At 37.4% G+C, this 16,960-nt stretch overlaps 2 protein-coding genes across 2 annotated transcripts; both read right to left on the bottom strand.

Moving 5' to 3' along the window:
* Nucleotides 1-6,100: 6,100 nt before the first annotated feature.
* Nucleotides 6,101-9,064, bottom strand: LOC120302027 (olfactory receptor 10G6-like). Its single transcript, XM_039329944.1, has one exon. The coding sequence runs from the start codon at nt 7,847-7,849 to the stop codon at nt 6,923-6,925; it is 927 nt and encodes a 308-aa protein (XP_039185878.1). The 5' UTR covers nt 7,850-9,064; the 3' UTR covers nt 6,101-6,922.
* Nucleotides 9,065-13,324: 4,260 nt separating this feature from the next.
* LOC120302028 (olfactory receptor 10G6-like) lies at nt 13,325-15,761 on the bottom strand. The gene has a single exon (XM_039329945.1). The coding sequence runs from the start codon at nt 15,075-15,077 to the stop codon at nt 14,151-14,153; it is 927 nt and encodes a 308-aa protein (XP_039185879.1). The 5' UTR covers nt 15,078-15,761; the 3' UTR covers nt 13,325-14,150.
* Nucleotides 15,762-16,960: the final 1,199 nt, after the last annotated feature.

Here is a 16,960-nt window from a genome sequence, read left to right as displayed (position 1 = left end):
CCACAGCATCATCAATACGATCATCCAGATGATCTATATGACCAACAAACTTTTGAAACACAAACACTGTGTCCTCTCTCAATTCCCTGATTTTATTTTCAAAAAATTCCTCCATCTCTTCTTTAATCTGTTGTGCCATATTTCCCAAGGCATCCTGTAGATCTTTAAGTGTACATGCTGATGATGATGGAGAAGGTGGTGGTAACTTAAACTTAGCTTGCTGAGCTGTCTGCATTACCGGGAAGATCGAGGCTTTAGAAACAACAGAAGCTCCGAGATGCTTTGAAGCCATTTTATTTTTAAAACCACTCGTTAAAAAGTCTGCTAAACTCTTATAAAATCAACAAATAACAAAAGAAAAAAGAAAAAAAAGAGGGGAGGAAAAAAAAGACAAAAGCCCCCTTAAAAAAAAGATTCTTGCATTTTATATAAATACAAAATCTGTTATATTGTTCCAAATAAAAGTTCCGGTCCTTTCACTCAAAGAATCAACATCTCAGTGCCATTTTTCACCACTCTTAATTGAAAAAAGGAGAAGATAAATTCTTTTCCAGAGTTAAAGTCTCAAAGTAATCACCATTTTAATCTCTCCGGGTCAGCTCTGTCTGCTTTAAATTTTACTCACAAATTCATTTTAAGCGCAGATGTGGAAGCAGCGTCTAGCTTTGCCCTGGAGAAAAATCAGGGCAAAGGCATCCTGGAATGTGGAGAACACCTTAGACTCCGTGGGAGCTCTCACCCTCCGACCACCAAAAAAGAAAGCTTTGGGGTCTCGGGGAGCTCTATCACTATCCGAGGAAAGCTCACCTCCTCCCCTTTTCCTGGGGAAAGAGGTTCCGAGACGTGAGACAGCTGTTGCTCACTGTCTCAGCAGGCTTTGACACATCCCAGGGTGGACGGCTAAAAAAAGCCACCATCGGCGCAGCCGTCACCACCGGAAGTCCCCTTTCTTGGGGACATTCTTGTCCACTGCCACATGATAATGCTGAACATGTTCCATCAATGATGGGCCTTGATGAGCAGATAGACTGATTTTCTACAGGAGAACCAGCCTGGTTCTTCAGGTCTTTGTTTCACTTACTGTCACTGTAACTGAATCACTTTATTTCTGTTTTTGATGTAACAAACTGACACTGAACAACACTGAAAAAGCTCAGAGAAGAACAGCTAAGATGATCAAAGGCCTGGAGATTAAAAAATGAAGAACTGGGTAGACATCTCTGAGAGTTTCTGTGTAATTTGTTAGACTTGAGTTTACTTAGCGTATGTGCACTTTTGTTCCAGATGTAGAAAACAATATCACATCATCCTTATTCTGTCGTATGTCAAGGCGCCGCTGTATAAAAACATTTAACAACTATTAAATTAATAAATATTCAATGTGATGGAGAAAAAAACTGTTCTTTTTCCTTTTATTTCATATGTATTTATCCTCTATCAAATTGGGAACAATCCACTTCGCTAATAAAAGGAAGCTCCTTGAAAAGTATTTCGAGGTTGAATTGTTATTTAGTGAGTTGTCTCTAGCAAACTTGAATATATATAAGTTTGAAAAGTCTCCCCCTCCAGATCTTGTGGCTTATTATAACATTGCTTTTTCAACTTGATACAGTCTGCTGGTGATACAAAGAAACAATATTCAGTCATAACAATCATACATCCTAACAATAAATTAGCAATCAGCAATCATACAGTGACACAGCACTAAAGAGACCTTTGAGCTCACTCAGTTGATGATTCCTTTGAGGGGCATAACTTTCATTTCAGTGACCATTTCCAACACCCTGAATATGTTGGGGAAGAAGCTACTGAATTTTCTCTGCTCTGTGGTTGCTCATGTAAAATGGATTGCAATTGGCAAAATTATATCTTTGTCAGGACTGCCACAAATTGCTAATGCAGTTGCAGAATAGCAGATGGAAGCTATTGATGTGCATTTAAACAATTTGCTTTCTGATTTTTAGCTTTATAGCTAAAAATGCCATTGAGTTTCCATTGGGCAATTTATGTACAGCAGATGATCTTTCTTTTCAGAGACTGCAATTTTATTTGAGGAGAAGGAGCTCTTCAACCAGACTGGGAATGCAGGAAACCATCTTAAGAACTTCTTTACAAAATGGGAGACTGAATTGCAAGGTGTTGAAGTTCCAAAAAAAGCAACCAGCTATTTTGAAAAATTAGCTTGGTTTAAGCTTATATGTTGTGAGCTATTTAAGCTTATATGTTATTCCAAGTCTTTAGATGCCTTCTCAATTAGGAGTAGATGTTTTCATTCTTTTCCATCCAGAGAGCTTGGTCTGTTGTGATATTGTGATGAACCCCTGCCTGATATGACCTTTCAGTGTGAAGTGAAGAATTAGGCAGACTCATGTATCTTTATTTCTCCAGGTGGGAGCATTTAGATACTTCTGTTTCCATATCTTTTAAAAATATTGCCTCTTCAGCAAACACTCTGCCTTTATTCCCTGGAGGTAGTGCATGTTATTTTAAATATTGCTGATTTAAGAGAGAGGCAATTACGATTGCCAGAAAGTCCACCGGGGAACAATTACTTTCAAACAATTAGTACGTCTGAAAGTTTGCATACATAATAATCAAAGAGATGATTAGCCATGAGTTATGATCCTATTGTTTCCAATAGGAATTAATTCAGAACAATTCTTTTTACTCCAGAATTGATTGTCAATCCTTTTTCTGCCTTACCATTTGGGTTAACTTTTTCCTCCTCCAAATGCATAGTTAGAATTTCAGCTTTCTCCTTGATCAATCATAAGCTTGACTTCGTCTTGAAATCCACGATCCATCTTGTCTCTTTCCTGATTTATTTTTACTCATCTTGGGCAGTGAGATTTGCTGCCCTAGTCAGGAAACATCGCAAGTCATAATGATATAGTAGATCTTACTGTCTCGTGTATTCTGGATACATATATGTGTTTTTAGGAAGAAACACCAGGATTCAGTTAATTCTTGGGTATGCTTTATTAAAATTGTACCTCTAATGGATCTGATCTGGCCTTGTACCAGAGTACTCCCTTTTGGGCTAAACCTTATTTCTTGTTTTAGTCTATGATTGTATGTTAATTTTGATTTGGAAAAGGACCTGTTCATTTTGGTAATTATGTTTGCAGTGGAAACAAAAGGTCCAAGGAAATGGATGTTGCATTAATTTATAGTTGCAAAAAAGGATAACAAAAGTTATCTCTAAGGAGTCATCATGTTCATTCCTCTGATGTAGGAGATGACCAGGTTGAGCCCGAAAGCAGGGTCAAACGTGTCATCAGTTTGGAGGTGGTACGCTCCCACAAGAGACCTTAGTCCAACCCTGTGTGAATTCCACTGTTTCTTATCTAGTGGCAATTTGTCTTGACCATTAGTAGACCAGATTCATGTGTATAGGTAAGACGTAATAAATTTCAAATGAATAGAACTCAGCTCCTCTTCCTGTTCACTTGTGCTGGACAAAGGGTTTTCAAAGATTTGATCTTAAATGTCACCATAGTGACTGCAACCACATGACATAACACCAAGAGAGTCATTATCTTGACTTCTCTTGTGGGTGCTGCTGTCCACTGCCACACAATAATCTTGAACATATGCCATCAAGTCAATATTGAAACTTAGTAAGCACAGAGACAAATTTCTCCAGGAAGGTCTGGTTCTTCAGTTCTGCCAAGGAGGCACCCATTGTCACTGTAATTGAATCATCTTATTTTTCTTTTTAAATATAGAAATTGGACATAATTTTTCATGAATGACAATAATAACATTTTGCTGTTCATTTTCTAAAAATTTATCCTATATAAAAGATAATATTGTTGAATCATATATAATTGTTTCATTTAGCCTTGAGATGACTGGAACGGAGGCAGACTAAAAACTTATTTATCAAGTATCAGAAGATACCAAGAATGCTTCTTTCCCAAATATTCCAACTGCAGTAGAGAAAATTCAGATTTAAACAAAGAATGGAATCATATAAAAGTTTGCCTGTCAAAATATTTGACATTTTTATTAGGGAACACATAGCTACACTGAATATCAAGTTTTCTTAATCCTGTGCTATATTTCAAGTTTAATGAATAAAGTCACATAAATACAATTTTAATGTCAACCATGCAATTAATTGAACTGAAGCCATTTTCATTTTGTTTTCGGTTGCCACATATTTATAATAGAAGAAGAGGGGAAGTGTAGTCTTAAGCTAGCCATAACAATTCTCAAGTATGGGAACCAAGGTCATTAATGATAAAATTTTAGTGGGCTGGAGATCTGGGAGGACTGCCTGCGTTTAGTAACAATTGGTGAATGTGTTTTATGACTTCTAAGTGGGGTGGGAATTGCAACTTGCAACTTTGTAACCAAGGGGAGGGGAATTTAGTCTTGGGTTCACCTTTGTATGTGCCGCTATTTTGTAGCGAAATAAAAATGTTCTTTGAGGAAGAATTCCTTGCCTTGAAGTTCTTTTAATTGGTATCATCTATCAGAACCATGACAGTTTATTGAAATAGAAATATGAAAGAGATTCCTAAAGAATGGGAGACGCATGTAAAGAGATATTCAGAAGAAACAGTCCCTTGCTAAGAATCTTGAATTAATTTTTTTTTAATTTATAACACCAGACATGTATTCTTTTCCATATTTTCCCTCTGATTTCATTGTCAAGTTACATTGAATAATGGCAGAATTTAAGTGTATAATTAATGGAAGACGTTATGAGTGATGACAATCTATGCAAATCCTCCTCCTCCCTCTCCATCTCCCTCTCTCTCTCTCTCCCCTCCCTTTCTTCTTTTTAAATAACCAATAAGGTTCTTCCATCATTGGTACCATCTTTCTCCCAATCCAAATAAAGAGAATTTATTAAATTCTATATTAAATATAAGTATAATAGGGTAATAGATTTATGTAAGGGAAGAAAGGTACCTCTGGGCCCCCATTTACAAAACCTGTCATAAGGTCAGGATCCCTAGACTAAGGAAGGATGCATCAAACAGGACTTGTGATAAGCCTTTTCCATTGCAACAACACCTGCAACCAAAATAAAGTAAAATAAATAAAATGGTGTAGGGTTTCCTGCCTGAGCAGGGGGTTGGACTCAATGGCCTCCAAGGTCCCTTCCAACTTTATTATTCTATTCTATTCTATTCTATTCTATTATATTATATTAACTCTTTCAATTCCCCAATACGCTTACTTCATCTTATGGTTTTAGGTCCTACATATACATTGCCAGGGCATTCAAAGAATTGGTCCAAAAAGTCAACATGGTGATTTCAGCCCCATGTAGAACCCCAACGAAGCTACAATCTTGAGTTTTCTTGTGTGCAGTTCTATGCAGTGTCCACCTGAAATTCAGTAACTCACTACAGAGACAGCTGCACTGTATGATTATTGACAGGGAACAGAAGAGAAAGCATTAGTATTTCCACATTATTTTTGCTCCCCAGAAAAATGTCAGTATTATTACAAGTCAGGGTAAAAGATTGCATAATTATCTTCTTACTATCTCTGCTGTGTTTAGAGAGAAAGAGCTATGCGTGGTATCTGCAAATTGAATGTACAATGTGCTCTATTGCTCAAGTTCCCTGCATAACAAAGCAAACTAACAATGTTTATTCAGATTATAATATCGGAGAGACTCTTACAGCATGGAAGAAGATGATTAGACAACAAAGATGATTAGGGGACTGGAGGCTAAAATATATAAGGAACGGTTGCTAGAATTGGTTATGTCTAGTTTAACGAAGAGAAGGACAAGGGGGGACATGATAGCAGTATTCCAATATCTCAGGGGCTGCCATAAAGAAGAGAGAATCAAGCTATTTTCCAAAGCACCTGAAGGCAGGACAAGAAGCAACGGGTGGAAACTAATCAAGGAGAGAAGCAACCTAGAACTACGGAGAAACTTCCTGACAGTGAGAACAATTAATCAGTGGAACAACCTGCCTCCAGAAGCAATAAAAGCTCCAACACTGGAAGTTTTTAAGAAGAGACTGGACAGCCATTTGTCCGAAATGGTGTAGGGTTTCCTGCCTGAGCAGGGGGTTGGACTAGATGACCTCAAAGGTCCCTTCCAACTTTACTACTACTACTACTACTACTACTATTATTATTATTATTATTATTATTATTATTATTATTATTATTATTATTATTATTATTATTATTATTATTATTATTATGTACACACAAAGATATTCAGAGGAGTTATTTCAAACAGGTACAGTCATGTATAAACTCGCCCATACAGTATCTTTTGAATAAAAATTAGTTGCCTAATAATTCTTTTACCCTTTGATTTTTTTCCCTATATGTTGAGATCTATTCACACAAGTCTTGTAGGAGGCAGTGGAATTTCAGCCAGAAGTGCAGGAAATGTCTAATGAGACACAGTGGATGATGTGATGGAATTCTTTCTCTCCTGTATTAAAGACAGCAGAGCTAACAGAAGCTGGCTGAAAAAGGACTTTGTGAACAATTGTTTTCAAGGTTTGGCTGGATGAAGACTTCTCTAGGAGAAGAACAAAGCAGCACCTGATGGGCATGGTTGCTTTAGGCTTCCTTCAGCATTGTTTACATCTCAGATCCTTTCCTGAGCATCTGTTCAAGCTTTCTCTTGAAACCTCCTGCAGGTGGAAGGACCATTGGTCCAACTTGAGATGCTGATTGTTTACACCTCTAGGCAGATCATCCTCACTCCAAGATTAAGAAGGACACAGCCCAGACTTATCCCCAATTTTCCAATGAGCTCCTTGTGGCTTTCTATGGAATTTGAGCAGCCATATCCATACTTTAAGAGTGTTTGGTAGAAAATTTCAGTAGATCCATAAAATTCAGATTTCCACCCTGAAAGGATGATGTAAACTTGATTATTCACCATGTTTCTTTTTAAAAACATAAACATGGGTATACTTCCTATTGTCTATTCAGGATTCCCATTCCAGAGTTTCAGCAGAGCAATTTTAATCTCCTTGTTCCTAAGTGTGTATATCACTGGGTTCAACAAAGGGGTGATGGTGGTGTAGCACATGCTTACAACACTATCCATGGAGTCCTGAGATGCTGGCCTCATATAGCGATAAAACACAGGCAGATAGTATAGGAACACCACAGTAAGATGAGCAGAGCAAGTGGAGAATGCTCTGTGTCGACCTTCACTGCTACTAATCTTCAAAATGGCTGTGATGATGTAAGCATAAGAGGCTAGGATGAAGAAAAAGCAGGCCATTGCAATAAAACCCATGTCAATGATGATCATCAATTCATTAAGTTTTGTATCAGCACAAGTCAGCTTCAGGATGGATGGAGCATCACAGAAGATATAGTCAATATAGTTGTCCTCTCCATAAGGCAAATGAAAGGTGAGTGATGTCAGAAATGCAGAGTTGAGGCTGCCTCCAATTATGGTACCCAAGGAGAGGAAGAGGCAGGCTTTCCAGCTCATAATGTTGGTATAATGGAGTGGCTTACAAATGGCCAAGAAGCGGTCGTAAGCCATCAAGGTGTAAAGAAAAGATTCTGCACATCCAACAGAGTTCAAAAACAATACCTGTGTGACACAACCTGCAAAGGAAATGATTTTTCCTCTGGAACTGAAGCCTGCAATAACTTTGGGAACCACCACAGCTGAAAAGGCCATGTCCAGGATAGAGAGATGACAAAGGAACCAGTACATGGGCTTGTGCAATTGAAGGTCAGAGATCACCACCAAGATGATCAGAAAATTTCCAGAAAGGGTGAGGGCAAACATGATTGAAAAGAAGAGCAGCAATGGTAGCTTGAACCCTTGTGGATATGGAAACCCAGAAAGGATAAACTCATGTGGGGCTGATTGATTTGGACATTCCATGTGTCAGTTATTCTTATATATACTTGAAGTCTTTAATGAACTAATCTAAGAGACAAGTTGTCTGGAGATATTTCCTACTGGGTCCCTGACATCCCTAACAGCTTCCGTGCATTTTCTATCACTTGAATTCACTTACTTTTTTCAGGTTTACAAAACAATATAACATCATCCTCTTTCTGTCACATGTTAACCGGCAGCTACATAAAATACATTTAAAAAAAATGTTAAATAAATAAATATTCAATGTGGTGGAGAAAGACCTATTATTTTTATTTCATATCTATCATCTATCTAACAAAATTCTGAGCAGGCCCTTTCACAAAGAAAGGGAAGCTGCTAGGAAAGTATCTTGAAGTGAAACCTATTTAGCAAATTCCCTCTAATACTCCTGAATATGTACAAATTTGAAAAGTATCTCTCCCCCCCCACAAATGACTGGAAAACCACAGATATTTGCCTTACCTTTCAGCTAGATATGATCTGCTGAAGATACGAATAAGCAATATTCCATCACTACAAGCAAAATAAATCATTGGTCATAATAATAATACTAAGTGCACTAACTCGGTGGTTTCTGATTTTTAGCTTTATAACATGTCATTCTGTTTCTCTGAGACAATTTGTAAAAAACAGATGATCTTTCCTTTCAGAAACTGCTTTTTTTCCCAGTTGTACCAGAGAAATCTTCAATCAAATTGAGAAGGTTAAGATCATTTTCCAAAATGACAGCTGAGAGAATGAGTTGCATGAATACCTAAGTAAGATGTTGCAATTCCAAAAAGATGGTCAGCTGTTGTGAATTATTGGCATGTTGTAAGCGTTTATGTTCTAGTTTTGTATAATATTCCAAGTCTTGCTGAATCCTCAATTAGGATGAGGTGTTCTCTTCCTTTCTCATCTACAGATGTGTTATAAAGATATTATGATTCTTTCAATTTATGGACTCTCGGTTTGAAATGAAGAAATAAGGAATTACATATCCTGGTGCATCCTTTTAGCAGCATTTCTATATCTTTTAAATGTTGTGTGTTTATTAATCACAACGTCTTTATTATCAAGAGTTAGGGAAAGGAATGCTGTTGAATGCTGTTCCATCAAATTCCATTGAGAATTATTTTAGAATATTGCTAATTTTGGGGAAAGGCAATTATGATCTCCAGAAATTCAGCTGAGGCACAATTATTTTCAACTATAGATTAGGTTGAAAATTCAGATGAATAATTAACCAACAGAATTATTAGCCATTGAGTAAAGATCCTATTGTTTCCAACGGGAAGTAATTCAGAAGAATTATTTTATCCTGCACATGACTACAAAGTTATTCTTCTCTGTTATCCTCAGCATTATATATCTCTTCTCCTAAAATCCTTATGCTATACAGTATTACTGTTGATAAATTATAATATTCCTCCTACTTAAAATCCTTGAGCTTTTTTGTCTGTTTCTCCTGATCCTTCCCCCCCAATATTTTATTAAGTTTTATCAGGGTAAGGGAAAACAAAGATCATTATAGGTAGTGGGATTCAGGATAGGGTTCAAGGAAGAGATTAGGGTGGGAATGGGTACAGCAATGGGGTTGCCCCCAATAACATTCCACACTTTAGCAAGCAAACTATTGTCCAGATACAAGTATTCAACAGGGTTAATTAATATAATAATAAGTAACTGTAGTAAAAAAAAAATAACAAAAAATTATAAAACCTATCAATTAATCAAAAAAGAAAGTCAATCATCTTAATAGGTTTTACAAGCAGTTTTCATTATCTCATTTTGCTAACCATTGGTAAAAAAATTTCCCATGTTTTAAAATAGACTGAGTCTTCTTTCTCTTTAACCTCTAGTGTTAATCTGTCCATTTCTGCACATTCTAGGATTTTCCTAATTATAATCTCATCAGATGGTAAATCTTCATTTTTCCGCTATTGGGCAAATGCTATTCTCGCAGCTGTCAATATATGTAATATTAAATACTCGTTCTCTTTCCCGTAATTAGATGCTAGTATTCCTAACAAGAACAATTCTGGATTAAATTCTATCTGTGTTTTAGTCATCTTTTCCAGCCATGTATGAATCTTAAACCAAAATTTCTTTGCACTAGGACATACCCACCAAATATAATAATAGGTACCTGGCTTTTGTTTACATTTCCAACAGTTATTTGAAGCATTTTTAAACATTTTTGCTAACCTTACTGGTGTCATGTGCCATCTATAAAACATTTTATACAGGTTTTCTTTATACTCCAGATGTGGTGGAATGTAACCTGGAATTGCAGAAGGGAAGGACTCCTTTCCAGAGATCAAAGAGCAAGTGAAACTTGGAATTTCTGGGAGGCAGAAAGAGAGCAGTATGTCTATAGTTAGAAGTATATCTGTAGTTATACAAATGCTTTAGTGTAGCAAGATTCAGTCCATAGGCAAACAACAATAAATCAACTACTCAGAAATACTGTAACTTTTCATGTCATTCTTGGTTTTTGGGGCCTGACACCAGATGAAGACAATGTTAGAATTAAAGGCAATGGATGATCAGGCAACACAGTTTGCTTTAAGGCACGAGTGTCAAACTCGCCATGTCACATGACATGTCGTGACGTATCATGATTCTTTTTGCATTGCCGGCAATGAGATGGGCGTGACTTCAGTGTGATGAAACTGGCCCGCAGGCCAGCAGTTTGATACCCCTGTTTTAAGGGAAGAGAAGTATCTCTAAGCCATTGCACCTAGATCTAATGAGCTGGTCAGGATCAGAGTCTAGAACAATTTGCTGCAGCCAACTTGCTGTGGCCAACTCACCGTGAGACAATACGCCATGGGACAACTCACCACGGGACAAGAATTATACTAATAATGAAGAAATAGTGGAATGGAAATCATTAAAAAAAGGAGGAACAAAATGAAATATAAATGACAAAAATTAAAATAATTGTAAATTATTTTAAATGATTAAATTGAATATTTGAATTGTCCTGCAGTGAGCTGTCTCATGGCAAGATGGCCATAGTGAGTTGACTGTGGTGAGCTCTCCCATTCCGGGTCAGAATTTGTTGACCCAAGAAAGTCATATGACACAAGGGTGATTGCTACCCCACCTTTGCAATAAGGCCAGCATCCAATCATACCAGAGAACAAATTCTCAAATTCTCTTCCTTCATCTTGTAGTTTATTTATGAAAACCTAATTAAATGAAAAGGTAATCTCACATTGCACTTAAAGGAACCAGTGGAACATCATGATGTGCTTGAAGAAAAATGGTTGGTCAAGCAATGATTGATCATCTCAAGAGCAGAAAAGAACTTGACTATCATTGCATGATGGAAGACTTGAGAAACCCAAAATCTTGATTTTTTTTTACTGTGGATGTTCCTTTCCTTTGCCACAGATATGAAGTAAAAGTCTGCCTTTCGCTACTAAGATCAATGTCACACCCTCCATTCATTTGTTCATTTCGACTTAATTCTTTTTTTACTGCATGCCATTTGGGGTTCTGCTATTCCGTTGGGAGGGGGGAAGTTTAGTACTGGGGAAAGAGGGCTCTAGGATGTATTTCCTTCACTTTGTTTTTTTCCACTTTGATGTATCTTGCTGGGTGTGAAAGGGGAGGGAGGAATGTGCCTAGGGCCATCTGCCTTATCTCCACTTTTCTGGGAGGAAACTGAGGTGTGCAAGAACTGGTTCCCATAACAACTTCAGACCTTTGGATTGGCCAGTCAAACTGGACAGTTGGGCACTGGAGAAGGGTTATACAGGAATGCTTAATGCAATATTTTTGCATGGGAAATATTCATATCTTGCCTTGCTTCTCTGCTGTCACTATCTTCCAATAAAGGTTCCTATTGAAACTATGCCACTTTCAAGAGTTCTGCTTTCTTGGGAGTATTAGATGAGGCGGACCTTACAATCAAGTCATTTCTGTTGCTCTTTCAATTGCTTGAAATGTCATTTGAGAACATAGATGAGGTCCTGTGTCTTCTTTAGCAAATCTATGAATCACTCAAGACCTATTTGTTTCCTCTTTAATTCTCCAATTATAGAAAGGTTGCATTCTGAATACAGGTAATCCTCAATTTATGACTGGCACATCAATGATTGATAGTGACAACATAACTACATGGGGGTCACTTATGATTCAGTTCCAGACTTCTAATGGTCACTCCCTGTAGTCACATAACTCAACTTCAGGCACTTGGCAACACAGCCACAATTATGGCTGTTTACATTGTTTCATAGTTACATGACTGTGTTTTAGACAGTTTTGCTGAAAGTTGGCAGTTATTTCCAATTTTCAGCAAAACTGGCCCCATTGTGAACTATGGGTTCCCTTAATGACTATGGAATTTACTTAACAACCATTGTAAAAAGGTTGTATGAAGGAGTTGATCAGGTGGCCAACAAATTTACAACCATCTCGACATATGACCGTAATGGGCAGGCTCCATTATGGTTGAATGGCAACGACTGCCTATAGCTAGTTGCTGTAAAATCTGATGCTAAACCAACATAAATAAATGATTATGCTATAGAACACATTCCTCTACAAGGAAATCCTTGTTTCTTAAATGTTTACAATATGACGGGGAAAATGAAGTTTAAAAATATCTAGAGGTGCATCTTGTTTATCTGTAAAAATACTGATAGAATTCTCAGGCATAAAAATTTGAGGTTGCCTGACCCTAAAATACACATCACAAATCTACACTTCCATCCAAGCTAACCAAGTAAGGGTGTCTTCAAGGCAATCTGGACTCCTATTGACTGCATGGACAAATCCCTGCAGTTTTATTGAAAAGTTTTTGGAAGTGGTTTCCCATAGCCTATGGGGAGAGAGAGAGAGAGAGAGAGAGAGAGAGAGAGAGAGAGAGAGAGAGAGAGAGAGAGAGAGAGAGAGAGAGAGAGAGAGAGAGAGAGAATGATTGATCCAAAGTCACTGAGACAGTTTTCATGCCTAAGGCAGGACTAGTTCTCAAGTCCTAGTTCTGGCCTGATGCCTTAACCCACTATACCATACTGGTCCTCTCACAGTAAGGGACTATAGTTTAAGTGTCAAAACTTGATCAGGAACATCAGACTGAGACAATCCCACAAATGGGATGCAAGAAAAAGGCAATGTAGATGAGAAATGAGACCGGTCAGAAGAGAAGGTATGGCTGAATGTTGACAATTTAGAAGAAAATCAGAATATAGGATCCAATTACTCCTCAAGGAAAGTTCATGTGGAAAATAAAATCTTGGTGTTTTTTTTTAATAGAACCATGACATTTGATAATTTTCCATAGGAGACTGCTGCACACAGATCTCTACATTCCTGCCAAGAATATACAGAAAGGTAATCTATTTCAACACACTGTGCTCCTCAGAAAAATATTAACATCATTGCAAGAGTATCATTGCTGAGACAATGATTTTATTATGAATGTCACTACATTCCAGAAAACTTCCAAATGTAGAAATCTGCTATTTCTTGTGCTTTAATGAATATAACATCAAAGAACAAAGTATTTTTTTTCACAAGCCACAATATATCTGATTGAAACAATAATTCACCCAAAGCATTCGTTTCTAAACAGTAAATTCATATAAACTGTCTGGTAGCTTTCACTGAGCCTCAATAAAAACAGCAGCTAATTAGTGTTTCTATTTCTCTCTATTTTGTTGTATTTGCATTCGTTGATACCACTTTGGAATTAGGTCTTCTGGAAGATAGTGGAACTCCATCCAACTGTCAGGAAAGGGTTTGAGGGACCATGTTTCCTATATTATTGGAGAAGATGAGTTCTTGGAATCCATCCACCACTGTGCCCAAGAGAGCAGAACATACATAGGTTACTGGACCAAGGACATTATGAGCATCAGAATTTAAAATATGGATGGATCATCATTGTCCAGGAGAGGAACTCATGAAACACTTGTGGCTCCATGATGTAAACTTCAGACTTTCTTCACTTCCTTCAGAGGCACTGCAGAATTCCCTTCTATCTGAGATTACTCCAGGGGGATCTTTGGAATCTTTTTCTTTGGACCAACTTATGTTTCTTCTTCTCTTTCCCCTTCTAAACAAGATATACTTCCTTGAATTATGAAAGAAAGATGACACAAAACCGCATAGGTCATATGAAAGGAGTTATTTGTCTGCACTTTTAAAAAACTTAACCTGGCTCCATCAATTTCTTAACAGCTCCTCAAAGATGAAGAGTCCCTAAAATAGGATAATTTACACATTCAAAACTTGAAACAAACATGACTATTCACCATTTTTATTTTAAAAAAATAAATATAAAATTATTTTACATATTTTCTGCTACTTACTCTGCATTCCCACCCCAGAGTTTCAGCAGAGCAGTTTTTATCTCCTTGTTCCTAAGAGTATATATTAGTGGATTCAACAAAGGGGTTACTGTGGTATAGAACATGCTTATCACACCATCCATGGAGCCCTGAGAAGCTGGTCTCAGATAATGGTACACCACAGGAAGGTAGTATATGACCACCACACTAACATGTGCAGTGCAAGTTGAGAAGGCTCGGCGCCGTCCTTCAATACTACTAAGTCTTAGAATAGCCATGATGATGTAAACATAAGATGCTAGGATAAGAAGAAAGCAAGTCATTGCTACAAGACCAACATCAATGAAGGTCATCAACTCATTAAGTTTTGTATCAGCACAAGCCAACTTCAATATGGCAGGAATATCACAGAAGACATAGTCAATATAATTTATTTGTCCATAAGGCAAGCGAAAAGTGAGCGATGTCTGAAATGTAGAGTTGAGGCAGCCACCAATTATGGTACCCAAGGAGAGGACAAGACAGACTCTCCAGCTCATGATGTTGCCATAGTGGAGTGGTTTACAGATGGCCAAGAAGCGGTCATAAGCCATCAAGGTGAAGAGAAGGCTTTCTGCACATCCCAGGAAGTTGAAAAAAAATATTTGAGTCACACATCCAGAAAAAGAGATAATATTCCCCCCAAGACTGAATCCTGCAATAACTGTAGGGACCACCACAGCTGAGGCAGCCATGTCCAGGATGGAAAGATGACACAGGAACCAGTACATGGGCTTGTGCAGTTGAAGGTCAAAGATCACCACCAAGATGATCAGTGAATTTCCAGCAAGAGTGAGTGCAAACATGACTGAGAAGAAGAGAAACAAGGGGACCTTAAGTTCTCCTGCATATGGGAACCCAGAGAGGACAAAATTGCTTGGGGCTGTTTGATTTGAGCAATCCATGAATCTGCTTTTCTTATGCTTACTTCAGCTCTTTGAGGAATGAGAGATTTTAGGAGGAATGTTTCATTTACAGATAGTTTTAAACGGAAAAAAAGTCATTGGCAACTTATTTGCATTCTGCAAGTTTTGCCTTTATGGCCTAACGAGGTTTAATGGATTCCAATTTAATCTTCTTTCAAACATAGAAACCTGCATCACCTCATCATTAAGGTCAGCACCATCCTTACAGGGTAGAGTTATCTCTCAGTTATTTCCCATTTGAAAAGCATAATAGTTCTAATAAATTAATGTCCATGTCAAAAAGAAGCCACTGGATATATTAGGTGAAACTAGCAGTTCTCAGTCACATCCTCCAACATATTATTAGTTTTTTCTTGTCAAAATTCTAGCCTTACAGATGTATTTATAGTGTATCTTTAATTAGTGTCAACTTCTTTTGCAGCTCCTCATAAAAATAAATGGGAAAAAACACTGCCTCTCAAAATCGGAGACTCGTTTTTAGAGTTAATGAAGTTCTAGAGAAAAAAATGTTTAGGAAAGAGAAAGATATATATTTTTAATAGTTAAAATTTGGCCAAGCAATTAATGGATCGTAACAGTACCAGTAGTCCTTGACTTACAACAATTTGTTTAGGGACCATTTGAAGGTATAATGGCAGTGACTTCTGGCTGTTTTTCACACTTATGACTGTTGTAGCATCCCCATGGTCATATGATCAAAATTCAGATGCAGTGTCATGTGATCATCATTGGTGACCTTCTGACAAGCAAACTCAATGGGGAAGCCAGATTCACTTAACAACTATGTTGCTAACTTAACAATTGCATTGATCCGCTTAACAACTATGGCAAGAAAGGCTATATAATGGGGGCACCACTCATTTAACAACTATATCACTTAGCAGCAGAAATTTTGGACTCAGTTGTAGTCGTAAGTCAAGGACCACTTATATTCCTAGGCACCAACCCTGGAACTATGGAGGTGTAATACTTCTCTGTGGCCTAGAATTTTGTGAAATTTGTGCCAGGGAAATAAACTATCCTAAAATTTAGAAGCATAAATTCCTAATTTGGCCCTCAGTATTTATTTTCTACATTGAAAGAGACGTGAAGAAATTCCATAATTCTCTTGCAGCATGAATGATCTGGCAGCGATTTTATCCCCAAGTTGACATATGTTTGTCTATCCAGTCTTTCCTCTTTGAGTTCCAAATCAGGCACAGTTATATATTTACAACTCATTATTATCCCACTCCAATTCATTTGGACTTTGAGTGATGAACAACAATTAAAAAATGAGAGTTTCCCCAACCCCAGACTGGTAGGGTTGGGTTGTAGCAGAGGAAGTGGGTCCAAGCCAGCAAATAAGGTAAGAAATACCAGAACGACAAATTTTAAAATATTTGCAACATTTCCATTTAAGAAAAAACAAATGATTATCAAGCAAGCAGACAGGGACCTGTTACTTCGATCATCCACCTGATATAAAACAAAAGTATGGGCTTATACTGAAGAAAGTACTTTGACATGGGTGGTGGACATCACATGATTCTGCCTAACTGGACAATATTTGATACACAAATATGAAGGATGGGTTACTGTTCCATCTCATATGCACATACAGGACATAGGTCATATGCAAGTTCAAGAAATTCTGCTCTGAAATGACCATGTGGAACATCATGGAGATAAGGATCCTGAGATCATTTGCCTTACCTTCATATAAACAGTGCAGAGCCTGCAGAAGACTCACCAGTCAAAACACAACATGGAAAGCAGCCTTGCACATACATTTTTTTTGGCATCGTTTCCCTCTTTATAGACCTATTCCAACTTGTAAATGTCTTGGCAAAAAAGCAATTCAATCCATTTTTCATTTCTCT

The sequence above is a fragment of the Crotalus tigris genome, unplaced genomic scaffold (genome assembly GCF_016545835.1).
Source record: "Crotalus tigris isolate CLP2741 ecotype Arizona unplaced genomic scaffold, ASM1654583v1 scf7180000024422.1470167, whole genome shotgun sequence".
Lineage (NCBI taxonomy): Eukaryota > Metazoa > Chordata > Lepidosauria > Squamata > Viperidae > Crotalus > Crotalus tigris.
Note: the sequence above shows the minus strand (reverse complement) of the source record. Positions and strands in the feature narration are given on the sequence as shown.

What these genes read in the sequence shown, in the direction of transcription:
- LOC120302027 (XM_039329944.1), bottom strand. Translation starts at nt 7,849, where the DNA reads ATGGAATGTCCAAATCAATCAGCCCCACATGAGTTTATCCTTTCTGGG.
- LOC120302028 (XM_039329945.1), bottom strand. Translation starts at nt 15,077, where the DNA reads ATGGATTGCTCAAATCAAACAGCCCCAAGCAATTTTGTCCTCTCTGGG.